The sequence below is a fragment of the Octodon degus genome, unplaced genomic scaffold (assembly GCF_000260255.1).
Source record: "Octodon degus isolate 3935 unplaced genomic scaffold, OctDeg1.0 scaffold00123, whole genome shotgun sequence".
Classification (NCBI taxonomy): domain Eukaryota; kingdom Metazoa; phylum Chordata; class Mammalia; order Rodentia; family Octodontidae; genus Octodon; species Octodon degus.
The window spans coordinates 119,776-143,852 of record NW_004524699.1 but is presented as its reverse complement, the minus strand read 5'-3'; the positions used below and the strand labels follow the sequence as shown (position 1 = coordinate 143,852).

Genomic DNA, 24,077 nt, shown 5'->3' with positions numbered 1-24,077 from the left:
CTCTACTTAAGCTCGTCTCTTGGCCGGCTAGGGTGGATTCCAGGCCCTGAGTTGTCTCATTTACCCTCTCTGACCCCATGTGACAAGCAGTGTGCACTGTTTCTAAGTGAAGAGCTTCTAGGCTGTGTGATAAAACCAGGACAGGGTGTGACTGCATCTGGGTCCGTATTGGCTTGTTGCTTGACAGGGTCACTCATGCCCCATGCTCGTTGCAGGGACACTCGTGGGCTCTTCTCCCTCCTTCCTGCCACTGGGAGTTGAGGGCAGGGTGAATTAGGGTTACTGATTTCTGTGCCTGATTCATTCAGAGCCTGACACAGTCTGCCTATTTATCAAACAACAGTGTTGACCAAAACTGCTGAAGACTTAGTGTGAACTCACCCCACCTTGCAGCTCCCAGGAGAAGGGAGGCACATCTGTGCCAGCATTGGGCCTTCTTTCTGTGAAGAACTCTGCTGTCATTCACATATTGCTTCAGTTTTTCATTTTCTCCTTGCTTGAAGATGCCAGACTTTTTTCTTGAATTTATCCTTTTCAATTTAGAGAATATGTACTGATTAAGCTAAACCTGGAAGATAGAGTAAGTTGAAAAGAAATGTTTTTCCTATGAAAGCTGTGATTTGAATGTCATATTTATCTACTTCTGGTAGACTCCCTGCTTTTCTCAGAGCTGGGTGGGACCACAGCCCAACACAGAGTGGAACACACAGTGGCTGCTGTCTGCATGCCATCTGTAGGGATTGCATCCTCACCCCAGAGACCCAGACCCAGAAAGTGCTCTGTAAGAGTGTCGACCTGGGGTCCTTGCTCCTGGACCCAGGATGTCCCAACTTCTGTGGAGCTGGGTGGCCTGTTTCTGTCCAGCTGCTGGCTTGACAGTCCCACTCCCTAGCCTTGGGGTGTGGGTGGCCTGAAGAGCAGAGTCCTACTCCCCTAGCCGTTCAGTGTTATGGGTAGAGTCAGGAACTGGTACCCTGCAAGGACAGGGTGGGGCAAGTATGGTTTTGCATAGATCTGGCTGTTGGCACAACTGTGCATGTTTGTGTATGTGTGTGGACATAGGTAGACATGTGTGCAGTGTGGACAGACATTAGTGAAAGGGTGTGTTCTTCTGATGCTTCCTTACGGAGAGCTTGCTAGACCTCACCTGGGTACATCTGGCAGGATGGCCACGGATCTCCATGGACTTGGGTGTGCACACAGCAGTGTATGTGGCTCGCGAGTCCTGTGTATTCTCCTTCTCAGGGCAGCTCTGCCTCTGATCATGGGTGTGTGCTGAGAAATGTGTGTGAGCTCGTATCTGGCTGGGTGTGTGCTGTCAGGTATGCATGTGTGACTGAGTGAGGGTGTGAAGGCCCCTGTGGGCTGTGCGCATTCCGCCTGTGTGCAGGCCTGTCCTGTCTGTGTTGCTGAGTGCCTCCCTGGGCTGTAGCCTGCGTGTGTGTGTGGTACCTATTTGGGCTGCTGGCAGGTCTTGGCAGTCCTGCCACTGAGCCAGCTCCCATAAGAGGCAGTGGCTGCCCCGGTGGCCTGCAGGCCTGGGCTGTGGGAGTGGGCTGGGCTGGAGCAGGACTTTCTGAGGGTGTGGGTCAGATGTGGCACGCAGAGTTGGGCATTTTAGCCCGACCTTGTCAGGCTCTTCCCTGGCTGATGGGCACTCTCTGAGGCCCTCCTGCTGGGCCCTCTGGATACCTTCTCCCATCTGTCTGAGATGACCACACAGGTCATAAATGAATTCTTCCTGGGACACCAAGAGCCTGGGTGTGTACAGCACATGTATGAGAAACACACATGCTCACACATGCCTATATCTGTACACAGGGACCCCTATGACAGGCTTAGATGGTAAAGCCCTCTCCCTACAAGGCTCTGGTTAGGCAGCTGTGTGTTTGTTCACTCAGAGGACATCCCAGCGAGATCCATGTGCAGATCCTAAGTGCGTAGAGAAGTCACATTCTTCCTGGTTATAGTTACGCTCTGCTGTGGGGTAGATACTGCCAGATACAGGGCCCCTGGGCACTCCCAAAGACCATTTGCTTGTTTGTCAGGTGCTCACTGAGCCCAGCACCATGCTGGGGGCTTGGTAGTTGAAGGACCATGTGGCACCATCCAGGGAGCATACGGCTAGGAGCTAGATACAGGCCAGGCCAGCAGGCAACCATAGTGATGGGCTAATGAGGTCACATCACAGTTGAGGTGGCGAGGAGAACCCTGTTTTAGATGGAGCACCCAAGAAAGGTGCCTGTAGTTACTGAAGCCAAGAACTGATGCTGAGGAGCCAGCCGTGGAAAGGAGGCATGGAGAGAGACATTTCTTGCTCGGGATGGGAGGGCTGAGGCAGAGCAGAGGTAGAGTGTGGAAGAGGAGGTGCTATGGTTGGGATGAGCATGGAGAGAACCCAGAGTCAGGGCAGAGTAGGGCCAACTTAACCCCAGATGGTGAGGATTTGGGACATTGTGGGTAGGACAGTGGCCATTTGCATACATAATGTGTGTGTATTATGGGGACCTGTGGTACTGACCCCAGGTCAGCCTATGCTGCAGGACTCTCAGGGAGAGACTGGCTTGACCAGATGCACATCCTGGTGAGCAAGCTTGGAGAGGCTACAGAGAGCCAGTCATGGGGCTGCCTTCCCATAAAGTAGCCAGGCTCTGGGATCACAGACAGTGACTGGCCACAGTCCAGCTCTCCCATCTGGAGAGAGTAGGTGTGGGAGTCACCACGGCCTTTGTCCCCTCATCTGACAGGTGAGGGTGGGCCTGGAACCCCCTCAGGTTATGGCAGAGATGACAGCCACAGTGCCCTGAGGCTGATGAGGGGTGTCTCGGGGTGAATGTGACCTGCAGGTCGTATCTACAGGTAGGGTGGCCTGAGTTCTGGGCACCTGCTGGTCCCTGTGCCCTCAGCCAGCTGTTTGTTCCACAGGATCCCCTTTCACCCGCACCAGCCTGAAGAGTGGGAAGACGGAGAGCTCATCATACTTTCGGAGGAAGGAGAAGATGTTCCGGTTCTTTATCCGACGCATGGTGAAGGCCCAGAGCTTCTACTGGGTGGTGCTGTGTGTGGTGGCTCTGAATACGCTGTGCGTGGCAATGGTGCACTACAATCAGCCACAGCGACTCACCATAGCCCTGTGTATGTACCCGGGGCGCTTGCTGCGCTGACCCAAAGCCCAGTCCCATACCCAGGGGCGGAAGACCTGTCACGACTGCAGGCCTCGCCAGCCCCTGTGCCCTCTGCTGGCCTAGGCTGTGTCCAGGCTTTGAGTGTGTCTCTGTCCCTAGAGGCATGTCTTGGCTGGTATGATACAGGTCAAGGGGTTCTGGTTGCCCAGTTGGTAGGGCGAGCTCTGAGTCATTCTCAAAAGAGCCTTAGACCCAGAGCCCCGGTGATCTTGTGTCATGCTCCTTCTACCTTGAGACTGTGGTTCCTGCCCTAGAGTTCTAATTTATTTATTTATTTTTCCATAATTTTATTGAGAGACAAATAGCAATGAGACAGTTTCAAATCAAATTGGTAGGACAGTTTCAATAATTAACAAATTGCATACTCTCTTCCTAGTGGTTAATTGCTGTACAAGATGCGGACATGATATCCTATTTACAAACACTATTGCAACAAATCCCTCTGTTCATTAAGAGAATGTAACTATATTTCTATCCTAACCACTTTGATAACACAGATACAAAATGGACATTCATCTGTATACACTTTTTTTGTTCCATCATTTGACTATTATAGGTGTGTTAACTCAGCAAAATATTCTAAAAGAGTCCAGTAGCCCATAATAGTATTGGGTCTTCCACTTCACTGGCAGTGTCAGAAATTGTTGACCTGAGTCCCCTACAGTGCAACATAACAGCATGGCTTTACTTCTTATACATCGTTTTTATTACCCTAGAGTTCTGAGGAGGCAGATTCCTGGCTTCTTCACTCTCTCAGCCCCTTCTTGTCATTTCTGTTCTCCTTTACATTGGTTGAATAGAAGGAGGGAGCTGACTTGTGTCCTGTGTCCCTGAGTCTAAGGTCATCATGGGGATTGTAGTCATGCTTGTCTTGGTCCCAGCTGTGGCTCAGAGAAGGCAAGGAGGAAGATGCCAGACAGTGGGGCTTCTTGTGCCTGTCCAGAACCCACATGCCTAGCTGACCTCAGTCCCAGGCCTGCGAGCCTCAGCCCTACTGAGAGGTTGGCTGTGCTCACACTGGTTGACATCCACCATGGTTCTGGAGATTCCCAGTAGGGTCAGGCTCTCTCTAAGAGGACCCATGTGCCAGAAGCCACCCAAGGGAGCCTTTTCTGACCTAGAGAGCAGCCATCCTGGCTCCCAGGCCTGGCCCAGTTGCCTGACATTCTGCCCCGTGGTGACTGCACCACAGTCCTGCAGGCAGCCACACCCTGCTGCGTACCAGGAGACCTCCAAGCTGTTGAAGACTGCTTTGCAGACTCGTAAGGTACCACAGGAGGCAGGTGCCCCTAGGCTGCACTGGTGGGAATCTGGCTTACAGCTTCCCCAACTGTGTTTCACTGTTACTTGCCTCATAAAGAAAGAACAAAGAGGCAGTATCCATGGGCACCCAGTCATACTTATCTCAGGAGCTGAGGGGTGTCAGCAGATTGTAGCTGAGGCAGCTGTGTGTGTCCTGGACTAGCCTGCTTGGCTCTAGTTTTTGCTTCCTGGGGCCAGTAGTTTGGTGTCATGACTTGGCTAGGGTCTGAGTTGGGTGCTGCCCTTGGGTCTGCCCAGTGGGGTTGGGCGAAGCCAGGAATCTGCTTCCTCCTCTCTGACGAGCGGGGTCTGCTCTTCCCACACAGGAATGATGATGCTCATCTGGCAGTCAGTCCTGACTGCTGGGTGGCTGCTGCCTGAGCTGGCAAGCAAGCGGGGGAGGGGGACCCTACACAGCTGTTTACACCTCTAGTGGGTGGGAGAACACCAGGCTGGGTTACCCCTTTTCCCTCTCTTTCTGTGGTCTTCTGGAATTCCTGGCCCTGCTGGACTCATTAAGGGAAAATGGCAGGAGGGAGAAGTAATGTTTGCTCAGTCCGGATGTATCTGCCAGTACCCAGGGTCTTTGTTTGACAGCTGGGCTGACCTCATAGGAGGGGGCAGGCTTGCAGTAGACCCACCAGGAGACTCCAGTCTGAGACCGGCACCCTGTCGATAGGGCTCCGTGTACCTCAGCCGCTGTCCATGGAGGACTCAACACAGTGCTCTTCCAGGACCTTCAGAACCCACGCTTGGATGAGAGAAGAAATGCGAGGTTTCTTCATGCTGTGAGCCGTACGATGGGCTGCCCCCCCCCGTTCCCCCAGCATCGGGGCCTCTTACTGCGCAGGACACCATTTTAACTGTCACCCCAGCTCCCCGCTTGGCTGGTGAACTCCTGGAGAGAGGAGTGAACTTTCTTGTGCCAGCTCACAGTGGCACCAGCACCTGCTCATTGAGTGACTGATTTCAGAATGAGTGAGTGAGCGCCCTTTCTTGGCCTCAGAGGAAAGGAAGGTAGGGTGTTTGAGGCTGAGCCAGCTCAGCAGGATGCTGGGACTTTCTGATCTCTTCCCTGAAGACTTCACCTTGGCAATTCTTGCACTAGCTTCTTGCAAAGTTCTCATACCCTGATCCCTCAGGAGGCATGTTGAGGGCTTGACAGGACCCTGAGGTTCAGCTTGTGGGTGACTGGCAGTCCCATCTTGTGCCTTCTCCCAAATGGCCCTATATGCATAGGAGTGTGTGGGCACAGGCAGAGCCTTTCTGATGAGCAGGGAGGGATTTGGGCTTCCTGGCCAGGAGCAACTGGGTCTTTCAAGGCTGCTGTGTCCGCTTGTATCTGCTGGGGTGCCCAAGCTGGACTGTGTGGCACAGCTTTTCTGCCGTGTCTCACACCTGCCAGGTAGCACAGCCAGACCTTGGACCTGGCCGAGCTGTGACCCTTCTTTCTCAAGCAGGCCCAGCCTGGGAGGCAGGGTGTCTGTGCCTCTGCCATTGGCCAGTGGCTTCTCCAGGTAGCATCTCAGCTTCTTTTTCTCCTTGTCCTGTGTTCAGCATGGGAGCCTAGATATTTTCCACCTGCCTCAGAGGCCAGACTTGTGGTGGGTGAATTGCTGCTTGTCCAGGTACTCAGGCCACTGGGGGATGGTTCCTCCCCTCTGTTGGCACAGTGCCAGGTGGGCTATGGTGCCCGTGTCGCTGCATATCCTGGATTAGGAATGTTGCCCCGTAGGGAGAGGCAGGTTTCAGGGTGCACAGGGATGAGAAATGCATGATGTCACCTCTGTTGGTTGGTGGGGTTTTTTTGGCAGAAGCGGGAATTGAACTCAGGCCCTTGTACTTGCCAGGGAAGCACTTATTTTACTGAGCCATCTCCCCGGCCCCTTCTGTTGTTTATGTGGGACTGTTTGCTTGAGGTCTCATGTCCTGACAGAGGCCTGGTAAGGCTGCGCTGGCCGCTGACCACTCACTGGGTCTTCTGGTAATTTGCTTTATTCTTTCCTTTGGCTCTGCTCTCAGAGCTGCTGCCTTTGTTGGAAGTTAGGGTGCCTTTGGGCACTGGGATGATGTAATCAACTTATACCACTTTTTTTTTTTTTTTTTTTGGTAGACCTGGGGATTTAGCTTAGGTCCTTGCGCTTGCCAGGGAAGCATTTGTTCTACTGAGCTATCTCCCTGGCCCCAGTGACTTCAGGCAGTGGACATCCAGAGGCCAGGAAGTCACCCTGAGTCTAGCTGGGCTTCACTGGTACTCACCCACTCTGCAGCCTGAGACCTAGCGCCGGAATCACTGTGGAGTCACTGCTTTCTCCTGTTTCAATACTTGTGCTTAGGCTGGGACAGTAGCATTTGTGTGCCCTCCAGTGTCATCATGACCTTCTAGGCCTAGTCCCTGGAGGTGATCAGTGCTGTTGCTGGGACTTCTGGGTTGAGCTCCTTTCTGCCCCCCTCATTCACTGATAGCAAGGAGTTGGCTTCACAGTCCCTTGGCTTGCTTTATTGCCCTGGGGCTCTTGTCAAAGGGCCTCAGTTGCTTGGGTATTGGTGTTTTCCTTCTGTGAGACAAAGATATGATCAAAAACCTGCAACATGGTGCTGTGGAGTCCCAAGGAGGGTGTCAGCAAGTCTTTGTGGAGGCAAGGGAGCTAAGAAGGGGGTTGAAGGTCTGTCTGCAGTCAGAGCATGCAGAAGGCAGTGGTCCACAGCCTGGTAGCCCTAGGCCTCCTTGAGGATGTCCCTGGTGACTTTGTGTCTTGCTTCTGAGCTGGTCCTGAAGCTGTGTCCCATGGGCTGTGGGAACTTATTATTGTCTGGACAGAAATGAGTGTCCCTTGTGTCCCTTTCAACAATTATTTGTTCTGGGATAAGGTTTCAGAGCATGAGCGTACAGACGAGGCCTGGAAGGCTCTGCCCTAGCAAGGCCTTCAGGTGTGAGGTCCTTGGTCTGAGCTGGAGGCCAGGTGGAGCCTAGCACTAACTCCTTCTTCTCTGACTTCTCCTAGACTTTGCAGAGTTTGTTTTCCTGGGTCTTTTCCTCACAGAGATGTCCCTGAAGATGTATGGCTTGGGGCCCAGAAGCTACTTCCGGTCTTCCTTCAACTGCTTTGATTTTGGGGTGAGTGGGGTAACTTCTACAGGATTCCTTTGGGAGTATATACCACACCTTCCATGTGTCTCCTGTGTGTGGGCGGGGCTCCATGGCCCTAAAGGGTGCTTGGGCTGGAGGTGCAGGGAAGTGGCAGAGGGAGCCTGACCTCTTGGCGTGGCGCAGTGGGTGCAGCACAGCCAGTGCCGTCTCAGGTGTCCCCCTTTCCTCCAGTCCTGTTGCAGGTGCATGGTTGCCCGAGGGTCCTGATAGTGCCCTCTGTGCCATGTCTGTGGAAGGGTCAGTCCCTAGCGAGGTAGGAAGCTGTGCTGTGGCCCTGCACCATTTGTTGGACCTGCCCTTTTTGGGGTGAGGGGTCAGGGAAGCCTCAGGGCAGGATGGATGTGGTCTAGTAGCCATGGCTTACTTTGAGTGTTTGGACCAGGTGCCAGGGCAGGGGCTGCACAGGAGTCATCCCCCGGGCCTTGGTAGAATGTATGGCGTGGACTTGGCATACTGTAGATTCACTGGGGGTTCCTGGGCCTTACTGGGGGAGGTTCAGCGTGCAGAATCAGCTTGACTTGAGCTTCTCCTTTCCTGGGCATTGGAGCCTACAGCTGGCACAGCCTCTGCACCCAGTGTCCTTAGATCTTCATGCTGCACGTCAGCAGTACTACAGGTGTGGTCAAGGCACGGTGGATATGGTCCAGCCACCATGGGTGCGGGCTGGGCACCATGTGTGGTTATGCTACTGCAGAGAAAGCTGGTAGCCTGATCCAGGGCCAGCATGTGTCCCTAAGAACAGGTGTTGGCAAGCTTGCTGCATAATGGGATTATCACCAGTGTGCAGATGCTGATGTCTGGGAGTGGGCAGGATGCTGGTGCTCTCTGAATGACAAATCTGTGGAGAAGGTGCAGCAGGCTGTGCATGTGGTTCAGCTCCTACATGCTGCTTCTGGGTGGATCAGTGCTAACCTGTGGTGAGGTCTCTGGAGCTGTGGGAAGGGCACTGCTCTGGCACGTTCACTCTTCTTTCAGTGACTTGGTCTGATTTGCAGTTGACATAAAGTTGGTGGAAATGACTAAAGTCGTAAGACAAGGATAATAAAACATAATCTATGAGATTAATGCTCAGCATTTGATTTTTCAATGCCAGGTGCAAATGTGTGATTGGAGGATGAGAAATACATACATGAGCCTTTGGGTGCTCGTACTGACTGAGCCCTGCGTGTGTCCAGGAGGTTGGTAGCTGTGGAGACAATTCAGTTTCTCCCCTTTACCTGTGCAGGGAAAAATGGCAAAGGGCTGCTGGGCTCCAGTCCTGCCCTCTGCACTTGCTGTGTCTCTCGTGCCAAGTGCTGGCCAGAGTGGTCCTGCCCATGGTCTCTCCGAGGAACAGCTAGAAACATGGACATGCCCCTTGCTCACAAGCCTCAGCCCACCCAAATCTGCAGTACCTAAGATAAGGCTGTGGTCAAACCAAGGGGTAGGCTTGCCCCAGTCTGTTCTTGGTACGTATACTGGTTCCTGATCAGTGGGAGAAGAAAAGATTCAACTTATAGTTTCTGAAATTTGGAGCAACAGCAAGACCAGGATAGGAGAAGTTGCCAGAAGATAGGTTTGCTGGTCCAAGAGAAAACTGCTTAGTAGGCAGGACTAAGACAGTTTCTCCAGCCTCGGAGGTATTTAAGAAGATGTGGGTGTAACCTGGTTGTGACAGAGTTACATCAGCATGTCAGCAGGCCTGAGTACCCGTGATTTGTCTGAGGCGAGAGGAAGACAGGCCAGGACTGGTGGGCCTTGCAGCCTTCCCAGAGGTTACTGGAGCTCATGTGACCTGTGATCCACTTGCTGAGGATCTTCAGAGTGTCAGTGCTTACAGAGAGATGCAGCAGACTGGGTGTGGTAGTGCATGCCCATAATCCCAGTGCTGAGGAGGCTGAAAACATGTTTGAGCTGCATAGCGAGACCCTGTACCAAATACATCATCATCATCATCATCATCATCATCATCATCATCATCATCATCATCAATAGCAGAGAGATGCAGCATGCATACACACAAGACATATATGGGTGCACTGTGAGCATAAATCCATGTACAAATATGGTTTTCCCTGAGGTTGATGCCAACCCCATTGCAGGTCATTGTGGGAAGCATCTTCGAAGTGGTGTGGGCTGCAGTCAAGCCAGGAACCTCCTTTGGGATCAGTGTGCTGCGGGCGCTCCGCTTGCTGAGGATCTTCAAAGTCACTAAGTATGTTACCTGTACGCTTCTAGGAGCAGAGGGCATGTGGGTTGGAGGCAGTAGGTCCAGGAACACGTGGCTCCCAGGAATGCAGCGTCTGGAAGCTCTTTCTGTGTCTCACTGGTTTAACTGGAGGAGCTGGCTGTAAAGTAGCATGTGCTCAGGTGCCACCCCAGCAAGTCTCGTAGGGCCAGATGTGTCTCAGGGTTGCTCTCTGCTGGCCCCAGTTCTGACAGAAGGTTCTCCTGTTACTTGCCCTCCTCCCCATTTCATACCGTCCCCTCCCTCGAAAGCACCAGTCTCATCTTCCCAGCCCTCAAAGAGGATATAGTTGGTAGAGAAGTTCTCAGATGGAGGAGTCCCCATCATTTTGCCAAGCTGCCTTGCAGCTTGGTCCCTGCAGGGAGAGTTGGACCCCAGACCCTGATGCGGCCTGAGCCAACCAAGTACCTACGTGGTTGCTGTTTCCAGGCCTGCTTTTTGCTTCTTCCCTACTGGCCCTAAGTTCATGATGACAGTGATAAGACCCTGTTCTCAACCCTGTCCCACTTGAGTCTGATTCTGCGAGTTGCTCCCTTTGCCCATGAGATGGAGTTACAGGAAGGTAGTGTGTTGCAGTTAGTGAAAGTGACCTGGGTTGAGATCCTGCCCCTCACCGCCACAGTTGCACAGGCTAGAGAGAGACCTATTCCGCAGTGTCTCATCAGTAGCAGAGGCTGCTCAGCCTGTCTAACCATAGTTGGGGTGCAGGACTAGCTTGTCCTGAGTTTTGGAGGATCTCTGAAATGAGCAGAATCCTCAGCAGTTGAACCTAGCTGCTGGGGGCCCTGAAGTCCTAGAAGGACCTGAGCTCCCAGGTAGCCTGCCTCTGCTGGTGATTAATATTTTGCTGATCTTTTCATTTATTTTAAATACAAATCCCAAATTATCTGAAGATATGAAGGTATGAATGAAGAAGAGGTTGAGGCAGTGTTCAATCTAGTTTGATCCACAGACATACCCTGAGTTTTCTGGAACAAGTCCTCAGGCCTCCACTGCCTTTCCATTGCTTCTAAAAGGGATGAAAGAAATGGCCACAGAGACTAGCTTTACCTTGGCCGTGGGCCCACGTTTTCTGTCAGGAGGCTGGTGACCCTTGTTCTGAGGCAGGCTGGCTCCTGCCAACCCAGGAGAATACAGGACCCCTTTACCAATCTTTCGCCATTCCTGCCACCAACCCTCAGGCCCCTTGTAAGAGGATTTAAAGTATGCCTGGGCCTCTGAGGTGGATGCCACAGAGAAGGACACCACTTTGATAAAACTGCTTATTAACTTTTATTTATTTATTTATTTATTTATTTATTTATTTATTTATTTTGCGGTACTGGGGATTGAACTCAGTACCTTGCGCTTGCCAGGCAAGCGCTTATTCTACTAAGCCATCTCCCCGGCCCTCAGGACACCACTTTGGGACCCAGGGATGCCCAGTGAAACTAGCATCTACCCTTCCACCCCTTGTGTTTCAGGCCTGTGGGTAGGTCTCCTTGGGGAACTGGGGAGCTCTGGGTGCTGGTGGAATGTGACCCGTGGACTCCCGGGAAGAGTATGCAAAGGCTGGGCATAGTAGCTGGAGCCATCATACAGCAGTGATGCATCAGTAGACAGGAGGAGGCTTGTGGGTGCTAAGGAGATAAAGTTGCGTGGCACTGTTCCCCAGGCCAGGTGCCTTAGTCCTCAGTGACAGCATATGTGGCAGACTGGTCATGAGGGAAGCGGTACTGACTTATATTCTGGTATAGCTCCTCCTCTGATGGGCTGAGGACAGTCTGCATTGCCTGCGGTGGTAGGTGGGCTCTGGGTGCCTGACCAGACACTGGGGAAGAGGAAGAGGGAGGGACGAGGATGAAGTCTGGGCCTGGCCATCTGACGGTTGTTGGCCTCATTCAGCCAAGGACAGAACAGGAGCAGGTTAAGGAGTTTGGGAGTTAGTCCAGCGCTGCCTGCTTGTGGTCCCCTGGGCCTCAGGCTGAGCAATCTCCTGGGAATCCAGAGAGGAGCTCAGCCGCACAGACACAAACACGCACACATGCACCATGAACATCAGGGCGTAGCAGGCCACAGAGGTGGGTAGCTGAGAGCCTAGAGAGTCTAGAGGAGAGAGAGCATGGTCACATCCAGGCATAGCCCGGGTCTAACCATGTTTCTTCTCGGCAGGTACTGGAACTCTCTGCGGAACCTGGTAGTGTCTCTGCTCAACTCCATGAAGTCTATCATCAGCCTTCTGTTCCTGCTCTTCTTGTTCATTGTAGTCTTTGCTTTGCTGGGGATGCAGCTGTTTGGGGGACAGTAAGTGGGTTGAGGTGGGGGGAGGACAGGACCTGTCCCACTGGGGAGGCAGAGCTCACAGTAGATGGTATCCTGGACCTCTTTTCTACCTTCCCTTCTTGAATGCTCTTGAAGGGGCTGGTGATGGTGAGAAAGCCACCCACCTGCAGCCTGTGACAGTGTGTTGTTGCGATGTGCAGCTCTTGCTTCTGCTGGGGCTGTCTCTGGAGGACTTTTTGTTTTTCCAGGTTCAACTTTCAAGATGAGACACCAACAACCAACTTCGACACCTTCCCTGCTGCCATCCTTACTGTCTTCCAGGTGAGGAATCTGTCTGCTCAGCTTTTCTCTCCCGTTGGTGCAAGAAAGGCTGCCAGTCCCTGCCGACTCCTCCTCAGCTCTTCAGCACAATCCAGCTACCTAAAACCTTCCTCACAGCAGAAGATGAGTGTGAGCTTGGGTGGGGAGAAGCCAGTGCTCTGATGCTGCCCTGAGGAGCTCTCTGGGGATGAGGTCTCAAGCTACCAGAGCGTTTCTTAGTCCCAGGAACCTGCAGTCACCTGTCTTTTGTCTGTGGGGAACATACAGAACTCTTCCGAAGCTCCTCCAGGAAGGTGTGGCGCCTCTGTTTGCTTTGTCTGGGAAACATGTCCACCACAGCACTAGAAGGCCCTCTTTCCTGTGTGGTAGGGATCTTGTTGGCTGAGTGACCTCTACCCTTCTGGAGGCAAAAGGGACTCGTGTGGGCACTTTCTCCAAGTGCTGCCAGGTCTGGCCGTGCCAGGCAGGTAGTGCTGTGTTTCTGCCCCAAGATGTCTATGTGGATGGCAGGTGAGGCCGCTGCGGCTCTGCCCATGGGTACCCTTAGGCCCCCACAGGCTGCACGTGCTCATACTGAACCCACATGTGAGAGCAGCCTTTGCCTTCCACTTTCTCAAAGAGGGGAAGTTTCTTCCACAAATAGATTAAACCAAACCAGGTGATTGGCCATGAAAACGCTTTGGTCCCAGTGGTGTGGCCCACTGACGTTCCTGACAGTGTGCTTTCTCATGCCTTCTCTCATGGCCCTCTTTCTGGGTTCCCTGTGGCCATCAGCTTGGTCACAGCCTCAGAGAGCCAGCTCTTCTCCCAGGGGAATGTGTGTTCCAACCTGCCAGGACCTGGTGCTGTGCTCAACCTTCCTTCTTTCTTGTCCTTGGGCAACTCTGCCTCTCCCCCTTGGTTCCCTAAGTGCAGGCAGCACCAGTCCACTCACTCTGCCCTACCTTCTCTCACTGAGGCATGCATTGCTCTGTGTTGCTCGCAGGCCAGTGGCTTCCAGAGTTCAAGGCTTCAGTGGAGACACAGTAGAGCAGCACTGACTGGGGCCTCACATGGGCTGCCCTGAGGAGTGTGCCCCATTTCTGATTGGGGGGTTCTTCTGTATGTGTCCAGAGCTAAGCTTGCCCAGGAAGCAGGGCAGGGGAATTGGGAGGAGTGCACCCCAGGCTGAGCCATGAGTGTGATATGTGGTGTGGCCATAGGTGGCACCAGGATCCCGGTCTAGGTTGGAAGGGCTGTGTAGGCCAGGTGAGTAGACCTTGCCTACAGCAGTCACAGAGGGGACTCCAGGGAGGGGTGTTGACCCGCTGGCAATTAGACGCTGCTTTCTGGGATCAGAGTCTTTAGAGAGTGGAAACAACAGAGGCCCAGGCACTGGGATGTGTCTGGTGAGAGGCTGGTGGGCTGGGTATGTGAGACCCACAACCTTAGATACATACAAGTGTGGTTCAGCCACCCCGACCTCTGGGGAAGGTTCTAGGCCCTTCTGCAGAAGATGAAAGAGAGTTGGAGGGTACCAGAAAAAGAGCTGAACCACTGGGGGCCAGCCTCGGCCTTTTATCTCCACACAAGGCCCTTGGCCCAGAGGCCTGAGCTCCCAGAAAGGGAACCTCTGCTTCTAAACTGGACTGGGAGTGGGGATAGACAGGACAAGACAGGAGGAAGAAAATAGATCTACTTTATTCATGGTGACCTACAAACAAAAACTTACTAAATACTGACATCCAGGAGAGAACCAGCAGCACCCATGGTCAGGAGGTGGAACCATTCCCGAAGAAAAGGGATGGGAGAGCAGGGGACTGCTCTGAGCTGAGTGTGCTTGTAATCTTCCTAGAGGTAAGGGAAGAGCCCATGGAAGCCCCAAGTCATGGAAAAAGGCATGAAGACAAAGAATAGGTCCAAGTGAAAACTGAATAGAAGTCCTGGAAGTGGAAAATATGACTATTCAACTCAAGGAATAAAGACTACACCCTGGACGTGATCCTAGGGAGAGAGGAATGATAGTTGGAAGATGTGAAGAGCTGAGTGAGCTGCAGCGTGGAACAGATGACCAGATGCGTGGGATGGGCAGGGGTGGGAGCCATAGGAGTGACATGCAGGGAAGCGTGAGTGGGGCTGTGGTTTGGTGGTGTAGCTCTTGCCTGGCATGAGTGAGGCCTTGTGTTGGATCGCCAGCACTGAAGAGGGGAAGAGGGAGAGGGAAAAAGGGAGCAATCCCCACCCTGTATCCTTCCAGGGAGAGTCTTGGAGCTCTTCCTCTTGCAGAGTCCTGGAGCTTTGCTTGCAGAGGCTAAGCGAGGTGGACAGAGTAAGTCCAGACTTGCAGCCTGTGGCAAAGTGAAGATACTAAAAACTATTCTAGGAAGATCTATACAAGAATGACATCTAGTCTGACGGCAGACTTCTCACGAAGAACAGCTGACAGGAAATCATGGAAAGTAACTTGGAAGTGTTGCTTAGTCTTGAGCCTAGAATCCTGAGTCCAGAGCACTGTGGCTCCAGGTGAGGGTAGGAGAGACACTTTCTCATACACATACAGAGAGCTCCTACCCCACCATTGAAAACACTGTGAGCACTTACACATTTAACTATATGATTTAAAAGAAAAGTACATTAATCCAAGAAAAAATGACCCCTTCAGAAGTTGAATAATTTAATAATCTCCAACCCAAGCTACTAAGTTCAGACAGTTTGAAATGTGAACTGTGCTCTGTATTTAAAAAGTTACTGGCTGGGGAGATAGCTTAGCAGCATAAACACCTACCTGGCAAGCACAAGATCCTGAGTTCAATCCCCAGTACAAAAAAAAAAAGTTATTTCCATTTTGCACAGGCTATTAATTTGAGTAATCTGGGAATAGAAAACTGAATGAGAACAAGATCGGGGGGCTGGTGAGATGGCTCAGTGGTCTGAAGCACCTACTTGGAACAAGCTTAGCAAAGCACAGGGACCGCGGTTCAATCCCCCAGCACCACATGCCAGCCGGCCCCTACCCCTGGTGGGCTGAGCTGGCCACACACACACACACACACACACACACACACAAATAAATAAATAAAATAAAAAAAAAAAAAAAAGAACAAGATCGGGTGGCCAGAGGTGGAGGCGAAGCGTCCTTAGGGGAAATAGAGAAATCAAGTCTGGATAGGGTCAGCAACTGTCTGTGTTTTGAGCTCTCCATAGAGTTTCATAGAATGTAAGGTTATTTACCATCAGAAACTCCACAGATGTGACTCATCATATTCCCAGATTATGAAAGAAAATTTTAGCAAGAACAGTGTGCACATGCAGGTGAAATGAGCCTGGCAGCCTGGCCATAGCACAAGTTGGTGCGCTCTGCTTTGTGCAAGTTTGCCCTGCGTGGAATTTTTTTTTTTTTTTTTTTTTTTTTTTGGTAAAAAAGGCACTCCTTCCAAATAAAGACTAATAGCAGATCACATCAGTGTACATGGTCTTATTACCATAGAATAAGGAAAAATGAAATAATTGTTGTCACAGAAAAGCCAAGCACTGTCATTGCACATTAATTTACTGCAGTGACGGCTATGGGAATTAAATGCACCATGAGAACCTTTCGGACCACCTTTCCCACCACGCATTGTAGCTGACGTCCAGAAGGGGAACAATAGGAGTTGTAGAGGAGATGTGGTTATGCTGCTGATGGCTGGTAGAATCCTTAGCAGTGTCATTTCCTAACATCCAGTTCATTGAAGCCTAAAGCCTGCGTGGCTTTCCATGCCCTGGACGGTGTCTTGCCACAGAGATGTGTATAGACCATCACAACAGCCACATCTGTAATGGCAGAGCCTTGGAAACCACCTGAATGGTCGTTGTCATTAGGAGAATAAGGAAAGTTAGTTCTGTTTGTATAACAGGGAAAGTGAATGATCTAGAACTAAATTTGTCGACAGAAATGATCTCACAGGTGTTGAGCAAAATACACAACCTTGAGAATAATGTTTAAAGATGAAAAGCATAAGACAGGCTACTGTGTTGTCTGTAGTGTTCAGCCTATGCAGTGAAGATGTGAAAAGGAGCCTTGGGGCCTGTTCTCCTGAGCGTTAGGTGGAGGGGAGAGATCAACTCTTAGGAAAATAAATCCAGGAGCTTTAACCCTGTTTTGTCTTACTGAGCTGGGGGATGGGTTTACAGAGGGTCACTGTTCCTTGTGAGCACTTAAAAATTGATTTTTAAAATGGAAGGGTACAGCTCCTCCTCCCATGCTGCCTGTTGTGCTGTATCGGTGGCAGTAGTTGTCCCTGCTTCTCCACCATCTCCACTGCTCGCTGTCCTCTGGCCAGCAGTGTTGGGAGGGAGATCGTAGCTGCAGATCCCTTCCCTGCCTCAGCACAGATACAAGATTGAGTAAGAAAGGCTAGATTTACAAGTACTTCTTGTAAAAGTCATCTGTGGAGTAGTACTAGTTGGAATAATAGAAGATTTTACATTATGAGATGAATGGGAATAGAATATTGGACAAAAACAAACTTCGTAATCTCTGCATCATGATTTATTCTCTCTCTCTCTCTCTCTCTCTCTCTCTCTCTCTCTCTCTCTCTCTCTCTCTTTCTTTCTTTCTTTCTTTCTTTTCTTTTTTGCTCCGAATGCCTTTAGGGCAGGTTTGGCTGGCTTGAGTTGTGGGTATCGAACCCCAGCAACCTGAGCCTGACTGCTTTGTTGAAGCAGCCACTTAAAGGACTGAGCTAAGGGGCGGCCCCCATGCGTCATGATTTTCAGCTACCTGATTGTTGTACAGTCTCACCACTTGGGGTATTTCATACTGGAAAACAAGCGAGTACTAGATATCGGATCTCTCCAGTAGTCCTCAGCATGATAAAAACAGATCCTTTTTTTTTTTTTTTTTGTCAACTTAATGAAGCATTTAAAGTCATATGACTCTTAGATGAACTTGAAGATTATTATAGTAGAATGTAAAATCTTCTATTATTAAAGTGCAGGAAGCTTGAAGTTTAGAGCCAAAGACTTGTTTCAGAAAGACGAGGGAGGACTATTTAGAAAGCTGTGGGTACAGGGAAGAAGTTGATTCCAGTCCCAGGCATAGAATGTTTGATTAAAGACTCCCATCTCTAGACTTACCCAAGATCACAGTATTTCACAGACAGAAAACCAGTTACCTCAGTGGTTCCCAGTTCATGACAGCAAACCAAGACTACAGTCTCTGAGCTGCTGTCAGTTCCCCAGGGACTGTTTGTCAGAAAAACCAATGCCCCTGAGCCTCAGCCAGCAAGAATATAATTATGGTTCAGCTGGTGTAGATGCTGGGAGCCTGAGCACCTCCCCTTGGAAACCAGGACTGGTGCACATCAAGCGAGTCATCAGAAAAGAAGGTACTCAGAGGAAGGCAAAGGAAAACCAAACGAGGAGTGGCCCAAACGTAAAGAGGAAAAGAAGTCTCTTAAAATTTTATTTATTTGTTTATTTTTTTATTTTTGGTGGAACTGGGGATTGAACTCGGGAAAAGAAGTCTTGAGGAGGTGGATTTAGAAGAACACAAGAGCATCCAAAGAAAACAGGACCTGTACAGGGTGGCACAGAAAAGCCTAAGCATCGAAAGACAAAAAATAAAAGAAGCCAAGCTGTAGCCTCTAAGAAGGAGGACCACAAACATAGAAAAGAGAAATAGGAACAATGCAAAGAAAGAATAGAGGAAGAAATGCTTTGGCAGCAGTCTATCCTTGGATTTTGAAGCTCTTTAGTTGCCTCTCCTGAGGTTGAAATTGAAAAAATAATGGAGGAGCTTGGTTTTATGATATTTATGTCCATATTGCTTATGTGAACAGATAGTTTAATTCTACCAAAAGGCCAGGTGAACATGAAGTGTTTAGCGTTCATGCTCTCCAACGTGGAAATACTTTTCCTTGTTTTCTACAAGTATTATTTCTTTTTTTTTTTTTTTTTGCATTGGATATAATATCCTTTTAGGAGAGTGGTTCTGGTTTATTGCCATGATAGTAGAATTATTTTCCCTTAGGAAATATTTTATTTTTAAATTAAGGACTAATAGCTTTGCAGAATCTACCAGATACCAAGACTTCTCTGAGGCTACAGTTGTGGGGGTGGTGTGGTATATGTAAAGACAGTGCAGAGGACAGACGGGAGTTCCCAGAAACATACCCAGTTAAAAAAGAAGTCAGCCAATGGGAAAGGGTGGAGTATTCAAAAAATGGGTCTGGGAAAATAGATTTTCCTTACAGAAAAAAATCATTCCACATAAATACAAAGAACTTCAGTTAGAATACAGACCTAAATGTGAAAAATCATGTTTTAATTACTATTAATGCTTTATTAGTCAGAGTCAGATATTATGTGCATGCCTATAATTATAGGTGGAAGGCTGGGGCAGGAAGCTTGCAGCCCTGGGCAATTTAGCAAAACCTCTCAAAAAACAAAACAAAGCAAAACAAAAAAAACTACCCCAAATGGGATGTAGCTCAGTAGAGGAATGCTTGTTGAGCATGCACTGAAGGCATGGAGTCCCTCGCTAGCACACAGAAAAGAGGGAAAAAGAAAAGGAAGGAAAGGTGGGGGAAAAAGCAGAACCTATAAAGGAAAGCTGGCTAAGTAGCTTAGCGGATTAAAGCACCTGCTTAGGCAGACGCAGGGACCAGGTTTGAGACTGGGCGTGGTGGTGTACTCCTATAATCCTAGCGCTTGGGAGGCTGAAAACAGGAGGGTCACTACGAGTTTGATCTGTGTAGTGAGGCCCTATAGACCCTGTACTAAATACATTAAAAACGAAACCAAAAACAAAACAAAAAACAGAATCTATAAAGGAAAAGACTGAAGACTGACACATTTGACTACATTACAACTCTGCCTGCTTGGCACTGGGTGTTGAACCCAGGTGCCTTAGCCCTTTCATTTTTTAATTTTGAGACTTTCCCAAGTAAATTACCCAGTCTGGGCGTGGGCTTGTGATCCTCCTGGATCAGCCTCCCAGAGTGCTGAGATTATAGTTATGTGCCAACAGACCTGGATTAAACTTCTTTATAATACTGAAATAACTGAGAATATAATACTAAAACAATACTAAAGACTTAAAGTATTTGCAGTAGGTAGTGTAGACAGTAGAGTGGTATATGTAAGAATGCTTAAGGAGATCTCATAGATCAGCAGGAAGGTGTGCCATCAGAAACACAGGGTAAGGGAGAGTAGTCTCAGGGCCCAAAGACAGATGGGGCGCCCGAGGGTGTGATGCTGCGATGGGTGGTATGAGGGTGTGAGGAAACTTCCCATGCTGCTTGGGGTGTGGGTGGGATTGGTACGGTTTGGAGACACCCGGTAAAGTCAAAGATGCGTATGGCCTGCTGCCTAGTGATTTTCAAGCTAGGGATATTTTGATGTGTGCACAGGAGACAATAATGAAAAATTTAAAGTGCTTGCAGGAAGAACATGCATGAATAAATGGGAAGAAAGCTGTTGATATTTATGTGAGTAGGTAGATTTATTTGTATTGACATGTGAACTTCAAAAACATCAGGTAGAGGAGTGGTATATGGCTGATACCTTCCTATTCATGCCTAGCACACAGCTGTGTTATAGACAGGTGTGTGTGGCACGCTGCATGATTGTGAAGCTGTGATTGGGGCTCCCTTCAGGGATGGTTATGGGCAGTGGAACCAATGGAATTGTGACACAATGTTAATCTCTACTTTGGGTGGTGGACACATGTTATATTTTTACCCTGTACTTTAATTTTTTTTTTTTTTTAATATTTTAGGGAAGGGTCTACCGGGTGTTCAGGGTCTCACTGCTAGATCGGACTCATAGTGATCCGCCTGTTTACAGCCTCCCAAGAGCTGGGATTATAGGCACACGCCACCACGCCCAGTCTCAATTGCTGTCTTAGAGTGCCCCGGAGGCAGGGCCGGCACAGCTCCCCCTGTACTTTGAAAAAAACAAAAAGTAGACATGTAGGCTTCCATTGGGGCAAGATTTGTGTTTAGCCAGGCCGTGAGGGTGAAACTGCAAGGCCCCATGGCAGAACCTTGGAGAAGGAAGGCCCAAGTCCATCACAGACCACCATGACCTCCAGGTTGGAGGTGGCCAGTATGTAGAACTCTGTGTCTGTGGCTGCCTCTCTGCCCTCGGCTCCCTCTGCCATGGTACCACTGCCTCCTTGCTAGCCTTTGCTCACCTCTCTTGGAATTCCCTTGCCATTCTTGCTGAAAACCTAGAGCATGTTTGTGTCTTAACCTGACCCAGGTTAGTAGCCATGTGCTTTGGCACATTTTCCTGCAAGATCCTAGGCTGCCTACTCCCTTGGAACCACTTCACCTAGAGACCTGTGAGTGTGCCCTGATGAAGGTGTGTCCTGATCCGACCCTGGATGTGTGCACATGCATTGTGCACAGTGTGTGCGAGTGTGCCCTGTGGAACTCTTCTGCAGATCCTGACAGGAGAGGACTGGAATGCAGTGATGTATCACGGGATTGAGTCGCAAGGCGGGGTCAGCAGAGGCATGTTCTCCTCGTTTTACTTCATCGTCCTGACACTGTTCGGAAACTGTATCCTTCTAGGTGCTGTGGTGGAGGAGACCAGTGTGTAGCCCGCTGCAGCTGCAGCTGCCTCTTGGCTCTCTGCAGGAGGACAGGGAGGGGAGGGGTTGTCGGCTGCATGTTCTCAGAGTGAAGTGATGTGCAGGAGGCCCCAAGGTTAGCCCAAGCGATGGATCTGGAGGCCCTGCATCTGGCAGCAGATGTGGGGCAGATGGACCACCACTGGGTCTTGGGAAGCACTCTGACAGTCCTAGGGGCTTCACAGGAAGATAGGAGACTTGGAAGGCCAAGGGCAGCGGGCTTCCTCCTCTGATTTAGTATAGAGTTTTGACACCTGGCTTCATAAACCTCTTCCTGCTGAAAACCATCCCTGTCAAAGAGGTACAGAAAGACTTCTAGGGAGGGCTGGGAAAGACTTTGTCTATAGCCTGGTGATAGAAGGGCATGGGCAGAACCAGGCAGGCACAGCAGCTGGCGATAACTTTTGTTTCATGCAGGGGCCATGTGGGAAACTTGCTGGGACCCAGGAGAATCCGGAAGGGGGGATCCACAGGGTTCATGGTGCAGGCCAGGGTTCATCCAGGGGACCCAGGTGTCAGGGTGGTTGCCACCAGCACAAATAGGAATGCAGCCCTGAAAGGACACCTGTGGTGCTGGTGCTCCCATGGGCAGTGGACCCTGGAGTAGGTATCCCTGTGTCAGACCTAACAGGGCCTCAGAGTATGCCTTACACCAGGCTCCCGGTGCTTCTGGTCTGGGTCCTCTGCTTGGAGAACTGCTGTGGTAGATCCTCCTATGACACTTCAAAGAAAGGCCTGAGCTGGAGACAAATATCTTGTAAATTGTCACAGCCAACTTGCCTGCTCTGAGCGTCTCCCACTTTTTTGCACACTACTCTCTTTATTCTTTGCCATCTCACCCTCCATTCTTCCTCATCTCTCTTTCTGGCTCAGTGACCACCCACACCTCCACATTTGCTTCTGTTTCTGTCCCCTGCTTCCTGTCTTCTGTCTGAATCCCTGGGCTACCTCACCAGGGACTTCTGCCTCTGCAAGAGCATGCTACAGATGACAGCTCAGATCCTGGCCCCCGGGGTGGGGATCTGGTGGGGTATGAGGCCTCAGGAGGGACTGGGTCTTGGGGAACAGGATTTGGTTTGGATATAGGTGGAAATGGGCCAGTGCAAACTGCTATAGAGGAAGGAGGCTGCAGTGTTAGCTCACACTAACACTGCAGGGGACAGTGATGTCCAGAGGATGCCACTGCCCCATAGAACAGTGGCTTGTCCAAGTGGAATCCTGTGTCACTCAGACTAGACATGCCATCTGCCATGTGTCCATGCCTAGTCTAGTCTGGGTGACTTCTGCTATACTTGTGTGTCCCTTTGGCTGGCCCTTAGGGCATAGTCCTTAGCTGTAGGCATGGAAGGGCCTCTGAGTGCTCCATGCAGTCATAGGTGTTCTGAACTTCATTGCATTGGGGATGAAGCTCTCCATACATAAGACATTTTTGGTTATTAGGGCTAGGACACAAGGATTAAATAGATCAGGGATCTGTTTAATGCACAACATCCTATCATTCTTGCCCAGCCCAGTGTGTCAGCAGTGCCATGGTTGAGGCTCCTGAGATGATGAGATGACAGGAGGGCAGGCCTGCAGCTGTGGTCTGGTGGGATCCATGCTGATCACAGTAGGGAGGCCTACTGCTTTTGTAGGGCACAATCCTACAACAGTGCCACTCAATGGAAAGATGAACTCTGGGCAGATACAGCGCCTAACAATGGGAGGAAGGTGCCTTTTGCAAGAACACCATGGTGACTCAAGGTAGTGATCGAGTGAGGGCCTTCCTCAGAGAGATTCAGAGAGGACCTGTGCTATGCTGGGACCTGGGGCAGGTCATTTACTTTTATACCTTGATCTTCTTGTTGATAATGGGGTAATGGCAGCCCCTTGCTTGTGTTCCTGGGATCAGGTCAGGGGAATACAGTGCTGGATGCTCAGGCTGCTTCATCCCTCCTCGCTCCAATATCATTCAGGAGAGCTCCTTGAAGGAAAGGCACCCGAATTCATGTTGGAATTTGAAGTGAAGGGGAAGGGGCAGTGAGACTGGGAGGCATCTGGGAGCCACCGAGGACTAGAATAGGGTAGTCATGGTAGTCGCAGGTAAATTTGTGTGTTGATTGTCTGCCCTGGGAGGTGTTGGAAACCTAGGTAGAGCCTGTGAAAACAGGGATTTGTTGCAAGGCTTTTCATACTGACCAGAATATGGGAGAGGTAAGAACAGAGGCAATTGGGTAATGGCAGCCCCTTGTTAGTGTTCCTCTTCAAAGGCAAATTGACCCAATCACTATAACCTGTCAATGTTAGCTGTAAAGAACTGGATGAGGAGAGGTCCATGTGGCTATTGGGGATATTGGGTGGTATGAAACTGAATAGAGGAGAGCTTAAGGGATTTATGTGGGGAAAGATGAGGGAGCTGGGGCCTGGTAAGTGAAATGGGTTGTGTCTGTGGACAACAGGGACCTGAGGGGGCTGGTGATGCCAAGGGCCAGAAGCTGGAGCATTGTGATTGAGGGAGATGGGAGCCCCTGTTTTCCATGGGCAGCCATGATGTGACTCTGACCTTTCCTTAACTGGAGCCAACCAGACACTCTGCTAAATGTCTTCCTGGCCATCGCTGTGGACAATCTTGCCAACGCCCAGGAACTGACCAAGGTACGTAGGGATGCCACTTGCAGCTTGGGTACCAGAAGAGGCTGGGGGTTAGTCCAAGTCACTCTGGATAAGGTTGCAGAGTTATGGGGAGGGTCAGGCTCTGGGTTATGGTTCCATGTAATTACTGTTCAGAGGAGTGTCTTAAGGTCTGGACAGATGGAGGTTATACCAGGCTCAGGATATGTAGAAATATGGGTGTGGGAACATGAAGAGAGCAGGCCAGGAAGGCAGACTGACAGCTCTCCGAGCAGCTGCCACCTGGGGAGGTCTGGACAGGCAGGAAGGGTGTTTGTCAGGTGGTGCAGACCTTTACCCTTGCCTCAGGAGTAAAGACTACAGAGGTTCCCATCAGAGTAAGTCTGTGATGTTGGGGAGACATCCTCTAAAGACAAGTGA

General features: G+C 50.4%; 1 protein-coding gene across 7 annotated transcripts in view; it reads left to right on the top strand.

Moving 5' to 3' along the window:
- Cacna1b (calcium voltage-gated channel subunit alpha1 B) overlaps nt 1–24,077 on the top strand; it is a 204,944-nt gene that overhangs the window by 65,214 nt on the left and 115,653 nt on the right. For all 7 annotated transcript variants that reach the window (XM_023700324.1, XM_004640341.2, XM_023700322.1 and 4 more), the window contains exons 11-17: nt 2,926–3,135; nt 7,493–7,605; nt 9,720–9,832; nt 12,017–12,148; nt 12,376–12,448; nt 20,859–20,976; nt 23,614–23,681. In XM_023700324.1, coding sequence (XP_023556092.1) covers nt 2,926–3,135; nt 7,493–7,605; nt 9,720–9,832; nt 12,017–12,148; nt 12,376–12,448; nt 20,859–20,976; nt 23,614–23,681 — 827 coding nt within the window. The remainder of the gene's footprint in view (nt 1–2,925; nt 3,136–7,492; nt 7,606–9,719; nt 9,833–12,016; nt 12,149–12,375; nt 12,449–20,858; nt 20,977–23,613; nt 23,682–24,077) is intronic.